This window comes from Pteropus alecto, unplaced genomic scaffold (genome assembly GCF_000325575.1).
Source record: "Pteropus alecto unplaced genomic scaffold, ASM32557v1 scaffold20, whole genome shotgun sequence".
Taxonomy (NCBI): domain Eukaryota; kingdom Metazoa; phylum Chordata; class Mammalia; order Chiroptera; family Pteropodidae; genus Pteropus; species Pteropus alecto.
In genome coordinates, this window is record NW_006436298.1 from 33,896,213 (window position 1) to 33,920,563 (window position 24,351).

Genomic DNA, 24,351 nt, shown 5'->3' on the forward strand with positions numbered 1-24,351 from the left:
AGCAAATTAAAGTTTAGTTCAGGTCACTATTCATTGTCAAACTTCACTGGAATGCTTTCATTATGTTTGATAAATGCATATTCATTCTCAACTTTATTTTCAGATGCTTAACTGTTAGGGCAATGAAATCTAACTGCAGGTTGAACTTTCTCATGCTTAATCTCAGACTAACTGTAAGGGATATTTGTAAAGTTTAAATAAAATTCTGTTTCTTATTTTGAGTTAAGTATGAAGAAAAGTGATTGTATGTTTAAAAATTGAAATTGTTCATTTTGTGATAAATGACTGCTTCAAAAAAAAAATATTTTGCAACTCTGTATATGCAGTAAGATATCCAAAAACTTGCCACCTCTTAAATATTCCACAGGGAAAAGAGAAGGTAAAATTCTAACGATGTCAGAATGATCAAGCATAGTCTGTGGTCTGAGATAGGACGACCATATAATTTATCATCCAAACGAAAACATTTTGGACTACGAAGGGGAATAGCAGCAGCACAACTGCTAAGCCTGATAGGATTCCAAAACAACAGGAGTGGCTGTGACTGTCCTGAGCAAATCAGAACATTAGGTCACTATAGGTCTGAGGCAGAATAAGACAGTGAGTGCCTCAGGTTTATCGCTTGGACTTTGAAGACACACAAAAATGGGTTAAATGGGTCCGGTATTGGTTCCACTACTTACTAGTGAGGTGTCTAACGTCTCTGGACCTTAATGCCTTCATTTGAAAATGGGGTCAATTTCCTCCCCATGATGGTTGTAAGATTAAATAAAACATTGTGCATAAATACTTAGCACAGTGTATGGCACAGATGGTGATAAATGGTAGCTACTATTAGTTGTTGTTATTATCCTTGGTCCAGAAACAAAAGAGAGAAAATATTACATACTCTGACCTCACTAGTACTACAAAAACCAATCACTGTTTCAAAAAGAAGGTCTAATGGTAGAAGAACACAGAAGATATTTTTGTAAAGGGTTTGAGAGACTGAATAGTAGTTACTCCAGTACTATACTATTCTTCTAGAAGTGGCCTTACAAATAATTGTGAATATAAAAGCGAGTTTCAGAAAATATGCCAACCTCAAACAGTCACTAGACGAGAAAGACTCCGTTCTGTCCCTACAACTCTGGCAGAACTCAGTAAAATATATTTCTCATTCTTTTTGCAAAAACTTAAATATCATAGAACATACACAAAACTATGTAGTAGATTAGGTTTCGGTAAAGTTCCGCCTAACCAGCCCAGCCACACTATTAGGCACCAAAAGTATGCGACAGACTGCTCCAGAATCTACACAGGCAGGACAGTGCTGCTATAAATAACACCACAGAGAGGCTTCAATAGTCAGCATTATTTTTGCTGCCTCTTTATTTCCAAGTTTTCAGGCTTATATAGGAGAAAATTGTTCAAACTTCACACTCAATACTCCAAGGTGAAAAGCGTTCCTCTCCCCCAGACCACTTAACTTTAATAGAAAACAAAATATTCTCAAACTCAAATTCAACTATGCTTACTGGATTTAATGGATAGATTTATCCCCCTTGGGTAATCTTTAAACCTCAGTCTCTAGGAGAATTAAGTAATATTAGGGGATTGAAATGAAATAAAATTCTAAGCCCACTGTGACATGACATTCACAGGAAGATGATAGATTATCCACCCAGTCCTCAAACACTTATAAATACAATATACAGCATATGTTCAAAAACAATTCTTGGAAATAAAACACAATGGGTACTCAGCAAATATTTTATATCGCCAACACCTGCTCAAATCCTCTCTGAACTTTATTTCTAAATGTCATCGTTTTTTATTGAATCAACGGAAATTTGAAAGAAGAAACAGAATAAACATCCAGAGAAGATCAAGGGAGTTAGAAAAATCTTTATAGAATGCCTCATTGAGTTTTACATGAGCCAGGGTGCTGTCAGTCTCCCTGAAAGGAGTGGTGAAGTAATCTGTCATTCTACAAATTCGACCTGAGTATTCCTAAAAAAACTAAAAAGGGCTATACACACACAAAAAGAAAAAATAGTATTAAGATTTTTTCTTAATATTATAAGCAAAGGAATCACGAATCAAATTCTAAGCGATGCAAATAAATTCATTTAAATCACAGGCTTGACTTCAGAGGGAGTTTAGTAAACTAATTCAACTTCCTTTATAATGCAGGAAACATAACACTCTTGTTTGAACACTAAGTAGGAGTGAATTCTCCATTTTAGAAGGCAGTTGATGAAAATGAAGGTTTTAATTTATTTTTAAGCCAAATTCTATTTCCCTCTGTAATTTCCACCTGTCGACAAATATTCTGATGCCAGAAATAATGAAGAAATAATTTAAGTAGACTAATTTTACATTATCTGTTAATCTATTTTTATCACACTCAATTAAAAAAACTATTTGATTTAAAATAAGAAATATCTAAAAATCTGGATGTTAATAAAGGAGAACTCGATTTGTAGACTGAGTGAAGACAGGCAGATAATATAAAAGAATAGATCGTGCTTGGTGGGAATAGTGGAAAAATTGAGAATGGCCAAAGAGAACAGCTCATTCCTCATCCTGGAAAGATTGTTCACACAAGAATATGTGTGTCCAATGTTGCTAGATCTGCAACTTTTCCAAGAGAAGGCCCAAATTCAGAATTTTGATGTGAACTACCTTAATTTTTAAAGTGCTGGCAACTAACTTGATTTTTAAAATATTATATAGGACAAACAAAACAGCTTTGTGGACTGGACTCAGCTGTGGCCCACTGATTTGCAACCTCAAATAGTCTTATGCAAAAGTTTTATTTGAAGAGAAAATATCTATAGTTAGTATTCTAAACATTAGTACATATAAAGTGAAATAGCAACATACTATAAATGTTATTTTATCCTTGAAAGAAACTGGTCACAGCAGTCTAAGATTAAAAATTCTCCAAATGTTAGACTGTTCATTGATGCACTAGCCCTCTTTACATAAATATAAGATCTGCAGAGCAAATTAACTCCTTAAAGAGTGTTACGCAAATTTAACAATTTTTAATTGCAAATTTAAAGAATAAATCTCTAGCTAGGCAAGTTCAACTAGTTGACAACACAATTTACTTTAACAAGCCTGGTTTTTCTTATGTTTTGTGACTTTAGTTGATGGATGCTAGAGAATCTTACATTTCTCTTATATTATTATTCTCTACTGTTATCCTAATTCATGAGCAAGCATAGTCAACTGTCAATGAAAGAATCATATATTTGATAATGGATATATAGATCATGTGATTGAAATTTATTTTCAGGACTAATGTTATAAATTGAGAATAGGGAGATTAATTCCCTCTTTGACAGCCTATTTAGATATTTAAAATATCTTTTGTAAAGCTCTATTAAAATCAATTAGATTTCACTTAATTCTTCTTGGCAAAAAAGAACAAAAAGGCCATCATACGCATATCATTATAAAGATGCTAAGAACCATTCAATATTTTACATATCAGTTTTTACACCCAGAGCATGCTGCTTTTGGACTGTATACCAAACATACAAAAACAATAAAGACCAAACTGGATGTGAAATAACAAAAGATTTATATCAAATACAAATAAACATTTCAATAAACTTGGAGTCAGAGAGAATGGAAGAGACTAACAACAAGATGTTTAATTTAAATGACTGATAAAAATAGTGTCGTCTTTTCATAAACCACTTGAATTTTATCTGTATTCAAAAGCAATGGTAAATGTCAAATGACTACTGGACCATCCTTCTGAATACAAGAAAATATAATGCTGTTTAACTCTCTAAACACAAATGTGCTTTTAGAGAAACAAAGATAAAGAACAACATGTCTTAGTTATACAGATCAATTCGAGAACCACGAAATGCTAACAGTAAAGATGTTCAATAACTACATATTTAAAATTTTTGAACTTCAAAAAAAGTTTACAGATAAAAACTTTAAAAATCCAGGATGAATCTGATATCTAAGATCTGAGAAGAGTATCAAGAGTTTATCTGTATGTGAGGAATCCTATTATTAAAGCTAGCAGCATTAAATATAGATCCTTTTTACATATACTATGTATAAAATATTATCTAAAGGCTCTATGATACTTTAATTACAAAAGAAAATAATGAGATTAGTTTAAAAAAGAAAACTAAAAATTTTACATATAAATGTCAATTGTGTGTGAATCCTAGTTATGAAACAAAAAATTGACTCATTAGCCATTTTTTTCCTTGTTTGTCCCCACTCAGTTTTTACTGCAGTAATAATAGAAAAATACATTCATCGGAAAAGCCAAAGAAAGTCAAACAAATGGTCTAAATTTAATAGGAATAGCATGACCTTCTGCTGAACAAAAGATGTTGAAAGAATTAAATGAGAACACGTGTAAAGTGCCTATCAATTACCTAGGTAATAAAGGTTACTTTCCTCCCCATTATCCTTACATGGCTCACTATTATCTCATTCATTAAGTCTTATGTCACCTAGAGAGCAACCTATGAGAGCAGCAGGGACTCAGTGCCCCACAGTCTGAGACACAGTACCAAGTATTTTAGTAGAGGGTTAATAAATGCTTCCTGATTTACCAGGAGATAATAATAATGAACAAATGTAAAACAGATGCTAATTGATAGGCTAAATACATTAGTGCATTCCAGTGCCCTCTATATGAAAGGTTACTAACCCATCTGGGCTAAGTGCTAAAATTATAATTAAGTCTGATGGGAAGTCCTAGATTTATACCAATGTAATTACAAATATTACTTAGCTTAGTGATAGAGTATGGCAAGAACAATGAGATGAGTAATTTAGATGATACTGTAAAGTGGGTTTTAATGTTTGAAACTTCTATTACAGTACACAGGATAAGTGCAAGTAGTATAATTAAAACTTGAGAGTCTGATCTTTAAAACTCTATTGCTCAACCTCATTAAAATGCATGTTTTCTCAATTAATCCAAACTTTTCCATTAAAACATAAAAATACACTTTCATTCCTTGCAAATAAATCTCTACAGTACATATATTTAGGATCAAATACCAAATAACCATTATAGTTAAGTAGGAAAAAACTGATTGAAATAGCAAGAGGTTGCAGGAGAGTCTACCAAAAGAGAGAAAAGGCAAAGTGAGGGCTGCCCACTTTTTCATTTTTAAATATCCAGTTATAGCTAAAATAGCACTTGAAGAGTTAGTAGATTCAAAACCCCTCAACATCTTTGTTTAAATAGTACAAACTTAAGCAAAAAGTTTACTTAGGAGGTAACCATTATAGTCATATATGAACTGTATCCTTAGTCTTCAAGTACTCACTGTTCTACAAAGCCAGTACATGAAAAAGTGTTGTAGAATAAAAAGCAATCATTTTCATGATCATTTTGTTGCATAAACAGTTTTCTCCTTTTATTTCGATGTATTACTAAAAAGTTTATCTCAATATTAAGCTAATGTTAAATATCTAAAACCACAGGATGTTTTTTATGTACTTTATTTTATGAATTGTTATGAAAAACACTTAAAAGATTATTTTAAGTTGTCATATAATTGACTATATAATTGATATTAGAGAATTTTATTTTTAAAATTTTTATCAATTTTCTTTAGATTTCGATGTACTTCATACAGTGGATGATCACCATGTCCCCATTCTAGACTAGCATATTTTTCAAGAAAAATTTTACTAAAAAGAGCCAAGTCAAAGGCTATTACATAAATTAAAAAGTAATGCAGGATAATTTAAGAAAATGTCAGCAGAATTTATCATAACTGAGGAAAATGGAGCCCATGTGATTTTATTTTTGAAGTATAAAAGAAAATTAAAGGTGGAAAGGGAAAGTGTCTTGACTTTAAAGCATTATCAGACAAACTGAATTAAGTCATTGCTGTTATTTGTGGAAAAATATTTAAATCTAAATAGGGTCTAATATCAGCTGAAATAGTGCTTTCTATTCTGAAAGCAAAATATTTTTGATGGATTATCTTGAAAAAACTTTATTCTTCAAGAGATGTTGGGCAAAAATCTTGTCTCATGCCTGTATTTAAGAACCTCCCTAAACTAATCAGATATAGTTCAGTAGTACTACTCTGCAGTTATTTTCATCATTAAAAAGCTCGCATTCAAAGGTTCTTGCCTCTTTTTTTTCCTTCATGCAACATTTCAAAGATGTATGAGTTTATCATTGTAAGAAAAAACTAACAATTTCACACATTTTTATATATTAAATTCTCCATCACATGACGCATTTTCAAAACAGATTATACATATATGGAGAACAAAATATCATCCTTGAGAAAGGATCTGAATGCATAATGTTGGAAATATTTTCTCAGAATCATTTTCCTTAGTAAGTGAACAGTGAAATCAACCATAAAAGTTGTAAAAATGTTAAAGTGACAAATAAGCAATAAATCGTGGATGGGTGACAAAGAAAAATTCAATAGACTGCTATTGTTATAATTGGTTAGGTAAACATTTGAATCTTAGCACAAAAATATACAAACAAACAAACAAACAAAAACCTTGTTGCAAATATAAGCAGTGGGTGGATTAAAAGCATGCATCTAGAAGGTTTCCAAAATTTAAACCGATCTACTTGGAAAGACATGGCTACATTAAATTTTCCTTAAAGTCGATATGCCTTCTTATAATCAAAATTAGTATTTGGTACACAGAACACAGGTTTTCTTCCGGAAACATGTTTTTAAGATGTTACAATCGTTACCTGTCATTTATGATCCAGTTCAGACAAAGATTGAGAGAGCTCAGATTTTTGCACCTCTTGACAATTTCCATCACAGTTTCATTATCCAGTTCAGTGATATGACGTAGGTCCAAGCTGGAAAGGTTTCTTAGCTAATGAGATAAATAAAATGAAAGATGAGAAATGTAAATGCTACATTCATTCTCAAAAATTATAAATATGGTTTATTACAAAGTAGAGAATTACTGTACAATTAACTGTATATACAATATTTTACATATAAATTAGACATAAGGACAGAACTCTACGGTGAATATATAAATAGTAACAAATATTAAAATCAAATAGATTTTATTGAGGTATAATAAAAATAAAAGTTACTAATCTAATATGTGGGGAAGCTGTTAAATATATTGCATTAAGTACCCACAATTTGATAGGATTATTCTCTTTAACACTGTTCGATTTCAGATATTTACCTTCATAATTTTTTTAAAATGAAATAATAGTAAGCGGTTAATTCGGAGATATCTTGGTGATATTTTATCACTGTACTCCAAATATTATTATAAGTTATGTGTTTTGCCATGTGGAAAGCAATGTAACATGTCATTTAAGAAGTAAAGATTTTCTCCAGTTACCATCCCCAAGTCTTCACCTTCTCTACTTTTCTCCTAATGTTTCCTGCTTCCCCTGATATTTAGTCTCCAAAGAAAATTAATATTGTTTACACAGAGATGATAGGATCTTAATTATCCTCTTCAAATAAGCTACATTTCAAATAAGCTATTTTTGCTTAATAACATGCAAAGGATTAATCTGGAGGCAATGTGGTAGGCCCAATAACCTCTCTCCCAAAGATGTCTATAATACGTTACCTTATATGGAAAAAGAGACTTTGCAGATATGACTAACGTTATGGATTTTGAGATGGGGAGACAGATTATCCTGAACCATCAGGATCCAATCTAATCACACGAGTCCTTATAAGCAGAGAACCTTTTCCAGCTAAAGCCAGAGAGACGTAATGAAAGAAGTTTCACGAGATATTTGAATTGTTAAAGGGATTCAGTCTGCCTTTACTGACTTTGAGTATAGAAGAAGAGGGCCAGGAGTCAAGGAATGCGAGCAGCCTCTAGAAGCTGAGAGCAGCCCTGAGCAAGCAACCAGTAAGGAATTGGGACTTCAGACCTACAACTTGAGAAAATGAACTCTGTCAAAAATCTAAAAGAGCAAGAAAAAGATTCTCTCGTTGAGCTTCTAGAAAGGAACACAAGCCAACCAACACCTTGATTTTGGCCTGGTCTATGTCTGATTTCTGACTTATAAACTGTGAGATAACAAATGTATGTTTTAAGGGGCTAAGTGTGTGGCAATTTGTTACAGGAGCAATAAAAATCAGTACACGGCATTTCCAGCACCATAAGGGAGCTTTCCCAGGGCTGGCTCGTCTTCTCTAGCCACCCTCAAATCCTTCGGTAGAGGTAGCAGCTTATTCCTGTAGAAAGCTGAATTGCAGGTGCAACCAAGCTGCCAAATGCCTCAGAGCAGTGAGACAGCCAAGTCGCACTCAAGAATCAGTTGAGCTTCAACCCCAAAAGACAAGACAGTAGAATCTCTGCTGCTGTAGAAACAGGGAAAGAAACACTCTAATATTATCCCAAAGAACCTTCTGCGATTTTAGAGATGTTTTACATCTCTGCTGCCCAATATAGTAACCGCTAGTCACAGGTAGCTACTGAGCACTTGAAATGTGACCAGAGTAAGGTCCTGAATTTTTCTTATTTAATTTTGTTTACATTTAATTTTTATATTTGCACATGGCTAGTGGCTACAGTGTTAGACAGAGCAGTTCTAGAGAATGAGTCTACCAGGCAGCCCTCAAAGCCCTTTTTCTACCTCACAAAGGGAGAAGTGACACAGCGTTCTTGCAGAGTCACCACTCCGATGCATGTTGCAGAACCATGGAGAGAAACAGAAGAGTTAAGAGAGATGAAATATGAAATGGTCCACGATAGTAGGTAAATTCTTTCTAACTGAGACAGCAAGCTTCCATACACTAAGGGCTGAATTCTGAGCATTCACAAAGAGATTTAGGAAAACCTTTCTGCAATCAGCCTACCAGGTCCAGCATGAATTCAGAACAACACTCCGGAATGGAGGCAGGACCAGGACAGACAACATGGGTTCTGACAAAGTTCCTACTCAAGTTACCATGGTCTAAGGGATTTACCAACTTCAGAACACAGTTGGTACATGGCAACCAAAGCACACTTTAAGGCAATGAACTCACCTTTATTAAAATAAAACAGACTGCTCAGGCTATCTCAGTAGCTCCAGACAGCTGACCAGTTAGAACCTCGGCCAACTGCCTATTTCCCCTTCCTCCAGGGTTTCTTCGCCCCTCTAATAATTACAGCCAACACCATGCCCAGGGCCCAGAGGTGAGCCACTCGGGCTCTAATGTTCTGCCCCAAACACAGCCCCTGACCCCCATCCTTTACCTCTCACCATGAATGAGGTAGGCTGGCATTAAACAAACAATAAAAAAATTCGGAAGTATCTAAAGAAACAAAAAAAAGAAATAACTATATAAAATACAAAATAAGTAGCAAAATAAGTTTCTGCAGTCTTTCTGACATCACTAAAATTCACTTAAAGAATCACAAAGCTGATACACAAGTTCCTTGCTATGTTTTCTTCCCTCCCAACTCCTGACATATATCCATGCAGTGGGCACAGGAGGTGAAGTCATCCAGGGTAATGGCTGGGCTTCCAGCAAAGTGGAAGGCTATAAGCCACATGCCAACATCTTTTATAAAGCAGCAGGAGACATCAAGAGTATAGAAGAAGATGGCAGTAAAATGGGAAAGACAATGGTAACAACATATGTCACAAGTCTCAAAGTTTCAGTGTTTTGCTAATTATATTTGTTGTTGTCATTATTTTTAATGAGAAGTAGAAGAGTAATGGTCTGGAAGCAACTATAGAGAGCAAAGAGGATCTTGGCCCTATCTCCTGACCCTGAAAAACTCAGTGAGAAAATTAACAGATGTGGCAGGCAGACCTCCATGACCCATGCCCTAGTATAATCTTTGCCCCTTTCATGTGGGCAGGACCTCTGAATATAATGGAATAGCCTCCTTATAAGGCAAAGGTGAAGGGATTTTGCAATGTAATTAACATCCCTGATCAGATGACATGAAAGAGACAGTATCCTGGATGGGCCTGACCTAATCAGTTCAGCCTTTACAAAGGGTCTAAAGGTCAGAGACATTCTCCTGCTGATCTTAAAGAAGTAACTGGCCACGATATGAGAGAAACTACGAGAGACCCTGTGAGAAGACCACATGACAAGGATCTGCGAGAAGCTTCTAGGAGCTGAGAGCAGTCCCTGGCTGATGGCCAGCAAGAAAATGGGGACCTCAGTACTATAATTATAAAGAACTGAGTTCTTCAAAAACCACACAAACTTATAAGAGGTTCTAAGCTCTGGAAAATAATGCAACCTCAATTGAGACCCTGATTATAGCTTTGTCAGAGGGGTTAGGGGGACTTGCTAAATTTCTCAAACCAATCCTCACTCATGGAAAGATGAATTTAATGAAAATGCTTCATGAAATGTCTGCATGGTGCCTGGCTTTTTATTCAATCCATATTTTATGAACAGTCACATGTTTCCTATGCATGTCTTAATACCACAAGGTAACTGTCTTTTCACACTCACTAAACTTTTATTTTTCACAAGATTTTGCATTCAGGCTAAAGAAGTGGCTGAACTGTTTTCACTGGTCAAGTTTTCTTATTCTTGACTAAGCAAAGATGAACCTGCACGTCAAAGATCACAGACACCATTAAATTTCATGTTTGTATTATTAATGGTCCCCATATTAATGGTAATATGTTCTATATTTCTATTTTCCATACAAAAATCTATTTTCTATATAAAAATCACCATTTTCTTAAAACACATTACTTTTACAGTCAGCTTTCTTTATTTTTGATCCCAACACCCCAAAAGTTTCGCTATTGAAAACATACTATTCTGGGAACATGTAAAGAACCAAACAGCCTCTTTGAGTTGCAGGTGCAGGTGGCCTTCTGGGCTCATGTCCTGACAGCAGCCACATGTCTGTACAGTAGCAAAATCAGAAATACATGAAAAAGGCTGCTTGAAAATCCTTTGAGGCATGCCTATTAAACCTATGATGTTAAGGATGAATTCTGCTATGTATAACCATATACATGTGTGAACTGTTAAATATAGCCACATACAATACACATATAACTTCACCGTATTTTCCTAATTATCCCTTATTATAGTTGCTAGGAAGACACAAAAATCATAAAAATTTTATCTAATCACATAAATTATCTCCTATACATACATATTTGGGAATCTAGTGCAACTTCTGACACAAAATTTCTAAGTGAATTCTTACATATCTCTTAACTTCCTTCACTGTAAAATATCTCTTTATCCCAGCAGTGTGAATGTACTTAATACCAATGAACTATACACTTTAAAATGATTAAAAAGGTAAGCTTTATGCTATGTACATTTTACCACAACAAAAACAACAAAAAAAATCACTTCATCAACCAGGACATAGTAAGAAGATACAATAAAGTTCCATAGAGAAAATTTAAAGTTGTTTGTGCCAATTCAGTCTCCTCACATTGCGATAACTGAGGACCAAAGAGGTTTGAATAACTTATTAAAGTGCAGATAATGGGGAGAGAAATGTTAGCAAATCTAAACTATTTTACAAACTTGGGAAAATTTAAAGTTATCTTCTAGAACTGCAGGAAGTAATAATTCCAGTAACTATCTATGTGTGTTAAAATTGTATTTCTAGTTGACTGACTCAAGCTTTTAGAAATCCTGCATCCAGGCCCATTTCTCAGTGCTGGGCCACTTGTGGCTGATGCTGCCCTGTACTTCTTATTCATAAATGGAACAGCTCTTACTCTTCCAATAGAGAAAAGACTCATACATGAGGAAACAGATTTCTCACATGCCAGCATTCTTTTGAGATCTTGAAGAGCGTTTTACTCTTGGATTCAATGAAGGCTCATTTTTTCATGACAGTCACTGACTCTGCTCATGTGGCCTTCCCTATGACCATTTTAACCTGTTCAGCTTGAAATATGACGCCATCCAAAGGCAGTTCCAGGAGGCTCATTCCCGGTAACCAGCATCATTACAAGACACATACCGAGCTCACCTCTATGGTATGTGACATTTTTATTCAAAACTCCACAAACAGCTCTGTCAAATTTGTCACATTTATTCCTTCTCTATGGAAATTTCATAACAGTGCCCTCCAGTGTTTCATTAAAAAAACTACCTAAAATAACCCTTCAAAGTCTGAAACAAATAATTACATTTAGGAAGCTGACATTTTAATTAAACTTACTTTCTTTATAAATTCACTAGTAGTCTTCGGTTATACAAATCACAGAGGATTTGAATAAGCAAAGCCATTCAAAGATCTTCTAAATGCTTCACTCCAATTTTTATACATTTAGTAAGGTACTTTAAAAGAAACTCAAGTCAAAATGCAGACTGTAGATAATCAACTTTCAGTTTATTACTGCTTTTATTGGGAAAAATATTACTTATAACCAATTCAGGTTAAAGACTAAAATTAGTCAATGACCAGTATGGTCATATATGTACTTAAGTATAAAATGAGACACTAAAATGTTACCTGGGAAACACAAGCTTAGAGGATTACAAAAAGGCCTTAAATGGCTTCCAAATTTTTTTAAGACTCTGGAAAAGCAGAAGATGAAACAAAATCCTCAATTGTACAGGTTGACTACAGTGGATGAAGCAACATAAAGGACTCACAGCACCTTGGCAAAAACAGCAGGCAGGGATGTTCTGCTGTTTCAGGCTAACAAGAATAATTTATATGAAGCCAGTTGGAAGTGATAATTTTTGAAAAGACTAAACACTTCTGTATAGTTAAATATGTTCAAATGTCAACTAGTCCCTAAATTACTCCTTGCCAGCCCAGCAGATGTTGGCTTTATTGGGACTGAGTTTTAGAGCAATCAGTTGTAATCTTCAGGGATCAAAGTCAAGGGTTAAGACAGGCTGCCCTGCTGATGACAGGGTTACTGGGGCTGTAGATCAGCACCACACACTCGTCTGCCAATCACCTGTCAGGCTGCCAAGATGGAGATCACAGGAGAGACCAAAGGCAAAGAGACACAGAAAGGTTAGAGAAAGGCATTTATAAGAAAACTGGGAAAGCCTCCTATTCAGGACAGGGAGGGAGACACAAGAGAAAGGAAAGGGGTTATAGCAGGGGTCTTGCATGGTAAAATCAGAAAGAAAAAAAAAATAGTAAAGAAACTAAGATTGCTGGGAATGGAAAGGAAAGGGGCAGAGAGGGAATTTCTGTCCCTGAGCATAGGAAGGCTTCCACATCTGACAGGGTCTGATACCTACATTTAGAGAACAACTTGGTTGGACAAGGGAGAGAACAACAGGCATCCCTTCTGCCCATCAAGTAGGCCTGAACCTCAGCTCTGACATCTGTTAAGCTAGCTCAAATCTCTTTGCCCAAGTTTTGAGAAGTTGTTCTCACTGTGCTCAGAAAGCTGTGTTCATTGTTTTAAAACTGATCTCACTTCCTGATGACTTTAGAGAGAAGAAAAATTAGTGAGTCTTAGAAATATAGTATACTTGCCTTAACACGTTATTAACTAGGCAAAAATCCTCAATATACCTATGTCCTTTAGACAGGAATTGGCAACAGCTGCCAAAAGATCATGGCAGCAACTTTCTCTTCCTGCTACAACTACTTGGGGGGCGGGCCTCTCTTCATCTTCTCTATCTCCTTCACCTCCCATTCCCCTTCCCTACGTCTTCCCCCATCAGCCCTTGGGCTGTGTTGCTCAGGACCAGTCTCTCATTACAAACATTTGACATCTAATCTTAAAGCTTGAACTGGCCCAAATCTGGGTGTCTGGTGCAGTAGTTGTAGTGCACTTTCATTTATTCATTCACACTTATTTAAATGTTTCCTAAACACTTGGCTCTAATCTTGGCTAACACATTGGGATCATATGGGGAACTTAAAAAAAAAAAATACTAATGACCAGGTCCCATCCTTAGAGAATCTGGTTTAATTGGTTTGGGGTAAGGTCGGCCATAACTATTTCTGAAAATGATACCCAGTTGCTCACAGCCTGGACCAGGAAACACTTCCCTAGTGCAGAGCGCCTGATATTTATATCGTTACTTCAAGTGTGAAAATAATTTGTAAAAATAAGCCTCTGCAATCACTCAAAAAAGAATGTAGATGATATTATTCATCTAGGCAATAACGTATTGGCCACCTATTATGTACCAGAAAACATGTAGCCGCTAAAAATACAGCAGTATATAAAACAGACAACAATCTCTGTCCATAGGGGTGCTTATAATCCTACTTGGAAGAAGTCAGAGGGAACAATAAGTAAGCAAATTATATAGTATGTTAAATGGTATTAAGTACTATAGAGAAAAAATAAAGCAAGACAAGGCAAATGGAAAAGAATGGAGGGAAGGTAGATGGGGTATAAATTTAAATCAGCAGTCAAGGATGATCCCATTGAGAAGATGGGAGCAAAGATTTGAAGGAGGTGAGTGAGCAAGCAAAACCATACTGATGTCTAGGACAAGAGTTAGTGCAAAGGCCCTGAGATGGGAACTGGCCTAGCTTTTTGGAGGATTAGTAAGGAGCCAGATTCTCTGACTCCTTACTAAGTAAGGTTTTTAGCTTCTGCTCTGAGGAATCTGGAGAGCCACTGGAGGTTTTAAGCAGGGGTATGACATGATCTAACTTACCTTTTTAAATGGTCATTCTAGCTTCTGTGTGAGTTTAAAACAGGAGCAAGGGTAAAAGCAAAAGAGGCTGTATTGAATTAATCCAGTCAAGCAATATCAGTACTTGTACCACAGAGAGAGCAGCTGGAGGTGGTGTGAAGTGAAGAGATCTTCGATATATTTGAAATTACAATCGATAGAATTTTTAGACAAATAGGTTAAGGGGCATGAAAAAAAAAAAAAAAAAGAAGAAGAATCAAAGATGATTCCAAGATTTTGAGTTTGAGAAACTGGAAGATACTGTTGCAATTAACTAAAATGGTTTGGGGTCAGGTAGAAAAAGAGAATTTGTTTTTGCATATGCTACGACTGAGATGCCTGTTAGATATCCAATGAGAGATGGCAAATAAATTTGGGAACCTTCAGTAGGTAGATGGCATTTACACTTCTAAATTTAATATGTAAAAGTATTAATTATATATAAATGTGCTAAACTAGGGTATAATCATAGTAGCCTTACAATTTACAGTGAATAAAAAATAAATTATTAATTGATAAAATTAATATGTAGGCATATATACCCATAGTAATAAAACATAATACATATTGTGCTAGCAAAATCGTTAAAAAAAAAAAAATGCACTAACATCAATAGCGTCCTGAGCTACCTGGGACAGTTACAAGGTGGCTTCATCTCCTACAAAAGCATAGTTCAGACTTCCCGGCTTCAGCGCACATCCTCTGTAAAACCTCCTGGAATGCCCACAGTCAAAGTAAGAGATTCTGCCTTCCGTACACCCACTGATGATGCACATTCCCCCACTAAAGCCTTAAACACACTGCTTTATCATTTGGTCTAATTAAATGTATGTTCCTCCAAATGGAGTCAAAGGCAAGCTACTGCAGGTCAGGGACAATGTCATATTCACCTTTGTGACACCAGGGCCTAACACAGTGGTAGGTGCATCAAGCACATTTATTAAATGCTTGTTGCTGAATGAGTAAATTTGAATTCAAGATCAAAACTTTAAAGATAATTTCATTTATTTAAGTTTCCAAAAATCAAGTCTCTTTGTCTTTCATCTATATCAAATGCAGGACCTACAGCTCTGAAGCTACTTGTTTTTAAAAGTGATATATTTGAACAAAAACTTCACTAAGATGTAAGCATTAAATAATTTTTTAAAATTCTCATTACACACAATTAAAGTTCATTTTAGAACAAGGAGCATAATCAGTTCTCTATTTATATATTTGTTCTTAAAATGAAGAACATTTAAAAAAAAAAAAGCTGCTGTAAGTCGTCAGAGTTTTGATGTGTGTGGCAGGAATTTTGAGTAGTTTACCAAAATTTTAATCACTGTCTTCTGCTGCAGAAATGTGTATTTGTTAATTGGATTTCTGCTCCTTGGTATACCAATTCAGAACGGATGCTCTGCTCCTCCTCTTTCACTGTGGCAGGCAGTACAATCTCTAATTGACTTTTTTCTAGGAATTTTCTTTCCATCAAATTTCTTTCTTTTCTCCATGTAAGATTTCTAGAGCTCATAACAAACTACAAACAGAACTTAAGGTTAGCAGCACTAAGCAGCCCTGTCACTTTTTTAACCAAAAAGAGCTAAGAAACAGAACTTTTCCTCAATTAAAAAATAAAATGTTCATACTACTCTACTCATGTAAGAAAAAAAATCAGTGCTTAATAAACTAGGGGTAAATTAAGTCAAGTGTGAATGCAAGCAAGGAGAGAATACTTCATCTAATCGGATTGGTTGTGTACATCTCTTTCACTTTCTCATATCTAGTTAGGAGATCTATTTTAAAAAAAAAAAAGATAATTTATGAAATTTTAACCCATTTAGTCACTTGCATCCACATATCACACTTTGATGTGTTAAAAGTTTTGGGAATATATTCCCAATAAAAGTTTCACAATCTTATTTTTAAAAGTAGTTAAATAACTGAAATGCCTTTAGCCTAACACAAAAGCTTATCATATCCAAGCCAAGTGACCTGTACATTGACCTCTTGATCTTATACCATTAAAGCAAGTGTCAAATTATTTCGTTCTTTATTTCTAAATGTATAAAGCTAAAAAACAAAGGAATGACATTAATGATTTTTAATTAAAAAAACATTCTGGCACATATTTTTATTTTCTGGAATTTCAAAAATGTTACAGAAATGTTGTACATACTCTCTAAAATGTCTTATTTTTTCTTTCTTTCTTCCTGGTTGAGAATATACTACTGGGACTCACCTTCATATCAAAAATCTCTTAGCCTTTGAACTCTTCATTTCCGGCATCAGCCTAAAGCCAAAGCTTAGAGTAAAAAATGCCTAAACCTTAATTTCAGAAATTGGTGTTCCTATACTGTGACCAGGTCATTTCAGAGAGTGTAAGCCAAAAAGCCCTGGCACATAGGATGATAAGCACCAGCTGAGCCATTTCCCAGCTTTGGGCCTTCCATACTCCCAGAAAAAGATTTCCTAACACACGGAGGAGCAGCATGGGGCCCTGTCAACAAATGCCTGCAGCTTCTCTCTGGGGGTTACCACATAGGTCTGGATCACCCTATATCACCCAGGAAGAAAATGACTAACTTAGGCATCCATCAGCAGCTTTCACTCCTCTCAATCTCTAAACCATGTGTATGAGAAGAAACATTCCAAAACTATATGTAATTATTCCCCTTATCGTCCTCCCCACAAAACCCAAATAAAGCCCCAAATATCTTTTCTAGTCAGAAAACAAGTCTGATACTAAAAATCTAAAACTGAATCAATCAGATCACTCCCACTAGTGAGAAAGTAATCACAGAATCTGATCCTAAAAAAATCAGGATGCAGGTTCGGAAAAAAAATACTATTTCTTCCATAATTTTAATTTCTGGCATTGTACTTGATTTAATTATTCATAGTATTATCAAAGTGCCCCAACCACCTATGATAATACAAGAATTTTCCAGGTGAAAAATACCTAAAAAGACTCAAGCTTTTTAAAGTGCATATAAGGATTTAAACTCAAAATTTACATGAAGAGCTCTTGAAACACTGAATCAGATCCCATTATTTTACTTAGTTTACTTTTGTTCTATAATAACAATTTCAAGAAGCAACCGCATTTGGTTTATAATATATTAAACTTGGAATAGAAAAGTTTTAGTTCCTGAGTCCCCTAATCATACTCAGTATTAAGAGCTGGAAGTGAATAATCTAAAATTCTAGGTTAATGTCTCTGCTATAGCAGTATATCAGTTTTCATAAGAGATAGTAAACCAGGAAATATTTTTATCAAGTTTTCTTTGATATTAAATATTATAGAACAAGAAATTACATTATTATTAAAGTAGACAGTGAAAATGAAAAGTTAGTGTGTCTTATGGCAGAAGACGACAAATAAGAGAATGAAAGTTACCTGCATAATGTAAAGCTGTTTTCTAAAATAAACTGCAAAAATTTTATAACTTTGATTTATACATTAAAGTACTACTTTCTGATACAAAGAACTAGCCATCTGTAACGCTGTTCTCTCAACCAATTTTGCCCATCTATGAGTTGAAAAGCTTCAACCAATTGAGATAAAATTAAAAATTACAATATTTAGTGTATATCTAAGGTAAAACTCTAAATACTGATTATTTACTTTAACATTATGTACTTTAAGTCATTTAAACCTCACATCAATAAGAAGCATAACTAGAATTTTTGAAAATTAAAAAAATAAGCAGAAGTACTGATATAACAACATGTTATTTTTTTGTCAGTGAAAACCATCAAGGTATTTAAATTAACTAGTAACTAATAACCAATAACACAAATAACTAGTTCACAACAATTAACTTCTTATTTAGTCAAATGTTTTTCTTTACATTTGCCTCTGTGAACTGACATTATACATTATAGCTCTGGGAAACCATTTAAATTTTATTCTTGCTAGAAGTATGTATAAAAACTATCTTTTTATAATTAAGCAGCTAGCCCTCTATCCTATTCTTGAGACCTTGTAGCTTCATTTCTCTTAATTGTCATATAGCTACTATCTCTCTCTCTCTAGTTATGGTTTGTCTAGATCCAGGACAGAAGTATGACTACTGGTAGTCTAACAAAAGATCAAGTTTAATTTAAATCTTACATCATGTGCAATTCTCTGCTTTGTGCTTTGATCTCCAACATTACAAGAGTCTCAGAAAGGAAACAAATATCAGTTCTATTTTCTCAAATGTACTCTCTTATAAGAAACACAAAGGACACAGAAAGGAAGATGTATTAGGGTCTATACAAGAAAACAGAAACCACTATAAGTATTTATTAAATTACATGAAGGGAATTTCTTTAAGGGAATTGGTTATTCTGATAAAGTAGAAGCTGAGAAGATGAACTGGAGAGGCTAAGGTATGCCAGAGATTTAATAATAGCAGGAAGTCATGAGCACTCCAAGGCTGAAGGTTCAAGAGGAGGAGTCAGTATTACTGGAACCTACAGGCCAAAGTCACCCAATATGATCTGGAACTGCAGGGGATCTCTCCAGGGATGGAACCACGGAGGAGATAAAGAAAGCTGTTGCCAAAAATGCTACCTGAGAGAGGGAGGGAGAGAAATACTCTAGTTTTCCCTCCCTCTGGCCTTTCTGCCTCCCACTAAATGCAGCCTGCAAAGTGAAGCCCTTTATAATATAGAAGAGTATGCTTAGAGAGAAGAAAGGATCTAAGGGCAAACAGACCTAGGAACAGAAGAAAGCAAAAAGAAAGAAGCAGGGAAGGGGAGACATTTTCCAACAATAAAAAGAAGTAATCAATATAATGGGAGTTCTTTGTAACAACCGAGGAAAAGGAATAATTGCCAAAAAGTATTCCTGCACCTAGACTGAGAAACCCAGGGTGCTAACCAACTTTGTTTTCTTCTTTGAGCCAGATAAAAGCTGTAAGAGTCATAACTTGAGCTGCTTTCTCAGGCACAGGGATACTGTTTCATTTTTAAAGATCCAAGATTGATAGCCAAGCGCATGTGAAAAAGTACTTCTGATCAAACATAACAGCACATTTCCTCTAATGAATATAACACAGAATGTTCCAGTGGGGAGCTTTTTCTTAGGGAAAAAAAAAAAATGTTGGTGGTCAATCATCCCACTAGGATACAATCAATTGAAAAGAAGTCTACAGTAGGAGAAGCAGCTGTTTCTGAAGGTTTTGTAAATACACTGTGATCAACAACTTTTGTGTAAATGCCTGTGTGATACCTCTGGGCTGGAGAGCAAACATGTGAGGAGCTCAATTGCCTTTAGTCAATGGACTACTGGACTCTATTATTGGGCCAGTGTGTCTGGAGAAGAGGGAGCTCAGAACTTTATTCCAAAAAGTATTATGGAAAATAATGAGTAGTAATATGTAGGCCCAAATTATGGTTAAATATTGACGTTCCAAACTAAAATTTCAGAACACACACCTCTACTGTAATGTAAATAGTTTAACTTTTGACTAACAGAGAGTTACTACGAAAATGAATTCCCTATTTTTAAAGAATGTGATTACACTAAAGACATGACATAATCTTCCCTTCCTTATCCAGGAGCCCCTTTACTTCATTATAAGCATCATACAATGTTAGATAAAACTGTAAAGAAAAATCTGATTATTTGTATTCTACATGATTAAGGATTGACACAGTGCGGGTGTGTACTTTGTTTAAACATCTGTGTGAATAAATATATAATATGTACACACTCAGGCACTCCCCATGGCTGACCTACCCAGGTCAAGTGAAGATAGTACTTAAATAAGATAACTGAATTAATTAAAAACAAAATATTATTAAGTATCTTATAAATGTTCAAAAATAAATCAATAACTGTCCATGTTTGTAGCCAATTAACTATGTTTTTTAAATTAATTGGATTCTATCAACTGTAATTCTCAGTAAATGTTTATTTTAAATAATAAATGACATCTGCTAACTTGTTTTTCTTGAGTAGTATATTTCCTTATTAAGTTATATAAGCCTTAAATCTAGTTTCCCTAATTTATACAGTCTATTCTGTTGATTTAGAGATGAGACCCCATCCATGTCCAATATTACCATTTTTGTATAAACCATAAGACTGAGCAAGGTAGACTCGTACTGCTCCTTAAATAAAATTTCTGTCAAAAAGCAGTGCAAATGATTTGAAATTCTAAGAGGGTATGAACAACTTCTAACGTCTTTCTTGGATAAAGACTGGCTTCCTGTGTTAAAGACCAGATAAGTAGTTGAAATCCATTTTTATAAGGACATTTGCAACAAAAACCACAATTTATAAACAAGTGTGCAATGAAAATTCAAGGAGTGAACTAAGGATTATAAGCAAAGTAAACTAATATTTAAAATATAAAGCCGAGATCCAAGAAAGGCCCTTTCAAAAAAGATTGCCAACTTTCCTCATTTTATAATTATATATTTATATTAAACCCTGAAGCAACCATTTTATCAAAGAACAGATACAACAAAGAAAGTCATTTGTTCATTTTACTTGTTAGGACTTTCAGAAACTGAGTAATTTGAAAGATGAATTCATTTATTTCACTAGTGTCACATTGATACATCCTGTGATTGTAGTTGCTGAAATGAAAATGAAGCACAAATACATATATATTACAACTAGAGTGTAATAGAGTTACAAAATACAGAAAGAGTAGCCCTCCTAGACATGTATTACTGACTTAAGAGAATGAATAAAATAAATGTGATAAACTATTATAGCTTATGTAAACACTGCCTACACTAATTTAGAAAAATAAAAATCAAAGTCACTAATTTGTGAAATAATAATAATGTACAACAGTATATTCTCAATTCAGTGCACTGCTATGCACAAATTTTTAATAATAATTTTATTAAAAATACTATTTTAGTTGTTCAGAGTGTTAAACAAATCATCAAATAACCCTTAAAAGGTCAGCAGGGAAAGAAAAAAAATGAAGAGCAGACGAATAGTTATTAATCTTAACATTTGGCGCTCAGGTAGAAATAAGGTTTATAAAGGTTTTAAGTAAGACTTATTTTCATGAAAATTATTTTACATTTTTATTTTAATGAAAGAATATAAGTGGGTTAGGACTAAAGAATTATAAAGAACTTTTATAGACCATGATTAATATTTTTCGCAGTAACTAATTCATTTATTTATTTTATTTTTCAACTGCTTCTTTAGTTATGTGTCAGCACTCTTCCTTTACAGCCCTAGAAGGAGACAGATGCTAGTATTATCCTCATTTTAGAGATAAGGAAACTTAGGCAAAGAGATTAGGTAATTTGCCTAAGGTCATACAATCAATGGTCAGGCCACTAAGCTTTGATGACAGCAATAAGTGATTTGCTATCTGTTGCGAACTTCTAAGAAAAAAGTTAATGGATCAAACATACATATTCTGAACACTCAGTTTTTGGCTCAACTCTTTAACTCTTGGAAGCCTAAAAAGAACCAAAGGCATGGCCATGCAATAACACCCTACATAATACTCACTGGGCCATACTCACAAGGGAATATTTCAGAGCTGAATGAATTTAAGAATATGTAGTTTTCATTTTTCAAACATCGCTCAAACACTATAATCAATCAGAAACAGATGAAATGATAATCTATGAATAATAGCAATATCACCTCTAAAGTAGCAAAATAGTTTGTTCTTCCTTTAGAATAAGACATTCATTCTAAACAGAACTGTTGTTTGGAAATTTAAAAGGCAAGAATGTTCATCTTTTATTTGTAGTCTCTGAGTAAACAAGAAAAGGAAGATGAAAACTGAGTTAGCTACATGAAGATATTCTTTCAGTTACTTATGTTAAATTGACTGAAAAAAAATCTATTTTGTTTGCCTTTAGAAAACATTTCATATTTTCAATCATAAGCACTTTTAAAATATGAGGGTTTAAGTTCTTTAAATGTGATTATGGTGCAAGAAAATACCAGAAGTTCAGATATTTTGTTTAGCTGTGTTACCTTCCCCAAAAAACTGTTTAAAAATAAAAACTAATAAATATAAAAAACTTCAACCAAATCTATACTCGATATATCCCAAGAACTCAGTTCAGGTTTATAAACTGAATAACAGAAGCAACAATAAGATTTAATGCAGCATCAGAATTAATATTAACTAATTAATAAAAACAACATATCAACAATCTAAAAAGGAAATACATCTATCCCTAAGTTATGAAAAATATGAAATTTTTATATAGCATTTCGCTAATGATGTGTCATTTCACCATTACTCAAGTATATATTTCTTACTGATAAAGATTTTAAACTTTTTGTTAAAAATTCTTTGCCATCTTCCTTAATAATCATTTAAAATAAAATCTTCCTGAGAGAAAAAAAAATGGCGTAGATGATAGAGGCTCTGTTCATGCCTCTAGCAACCAAATCAAAGTTGTGACAGAAACAAGGAGCAGCAGCAGCAAGGAAAAATCACCTGAGATCTTGATGAACAAGCCATACAACTAGGGAGAGATCCAAGAAAGCACCCTGCAATGGCAGAAGGTAGGACGGGGCAAGAATATGGGGCTGCCCAGTCGAGAGCAGTGGCAGCAGCAGAAGCCTCTTAAAGGGGCCCCGTCCATGAGTGGATTTTCATGGTTACAGACCTGCTCGCTCTGAGCACCAGTGTCGATTTGGCTGCGTGCAGGGGGTACCAGGGACTTACAGGGAGACATTGTTGGAGTGAAGGCCGAAGTGAGACTCGCTCGGTATAGAAGTGCCAGCAGTATCCATTGTTCCCTGTTGAGCCTACCCCGCTCCCAGTGCACCTGACACAGAGCCACCACAGCCATGACACCATCAAACTGGATAACAGAAGTCGCTCCGCCCAAAGGATTCCCTGAAACCCCGCCTTCCCCAACTTGGGCCCTAGCCAAGCCACATCCAGGTGTATCCTCTGAGAGTCAGGTGCTCCTTGCTGAGCAGTGCCTAGACTCACACTGAAGGCAGCTGGCCTCGGTTTCTCGTGTGGCTTTTTGAGTCAACTGTAAGCACAGCATCTGTGGATTGCTTGCTGAATCTTAACAGGTGGCCTTGGAGGGGCAGAAGTTTGGGCTAAATTTGGCCTGCAGCTGAACCCCGTGCCACTGGACACCTACTTCACAAATCCACATTAATAAAACCGGGAGACTTAGGAGCTTTGCTTAGTACATAGAAACAGACATGGAAAGGCAGCCAAAATGGGAAGACAAAGAAGCAGAAACCGTATGACAAAACAGAACAGAGATCCAGATATAATGGAGTCAAGTAATCTAACAGATGCAGAGTTCAAAACACTAGCTATAAAGATGCTCAATGAACTTTTGGGAAATGTAGAGATCTCCAACAAAGAGATAAAAACGGAAATGGAAATTATAAAAGGGAACATGAAATAGAGAACACGTTATCTGAGATGAGATGAGAATTAAATGGAATAAACAAAGGAATAAACTAAGTGAATAAAGAAGAGGATCACATGCCCTATCTAGAGGACAGGAAAGCCAATCAAGAGACTTAACTTAAACGGCAGGAAAAAAGATGTCAAGACTATAAAGATGGTGAAAGGAGGATATGGGACACTATTAAGGATCCAAATATTTGTCTGATCGATGTAAGTGAAGAAAATCAAGATGTTGAACAGATGTTTGAAGAAATAATGATGGAAAACTTCCCTAACCTGGTGAAGGAAATGGACACAAAACCCTAAGAGCTGAGGATTCTGAAAATCAGGGATCCAAAGAGGCCCACACCAAGACACATCATAATTAAAATGCCAAAGATTAAATAAAAAGAAACAATATTAAAAGCAGCAAGAGAAAAACAAATAATTACATATAAGGGAAC

At 34.8% G+C, this 24,351-nt stretch overlaps 1 protein-coding gene across 1 annotated transcript in view; it reads right to left on the reverse strand.

Moving 5' to 3' along the window:
• The window catches only part of FBXL17 (F-box and leucine rich repeat protein 17), a gene marked incomplete at its 5' end in the record, with an annotated part of 440,618 nt that overhangs the window by 282,240 nt on the left and 134,027 nt on the right, over positions 1-24,351 (reverse strand). The window contains one exon of the mRNA XM_015590345.2: positions 6,716-6,846. Within this exon, the coding sequence (XP_015445831.1) occupies positions 6,716-6,846 (131 nt within the window). The remainder of the gene's footprint in view (positions 1-6,715; positions 6,847-24,351) is intronic.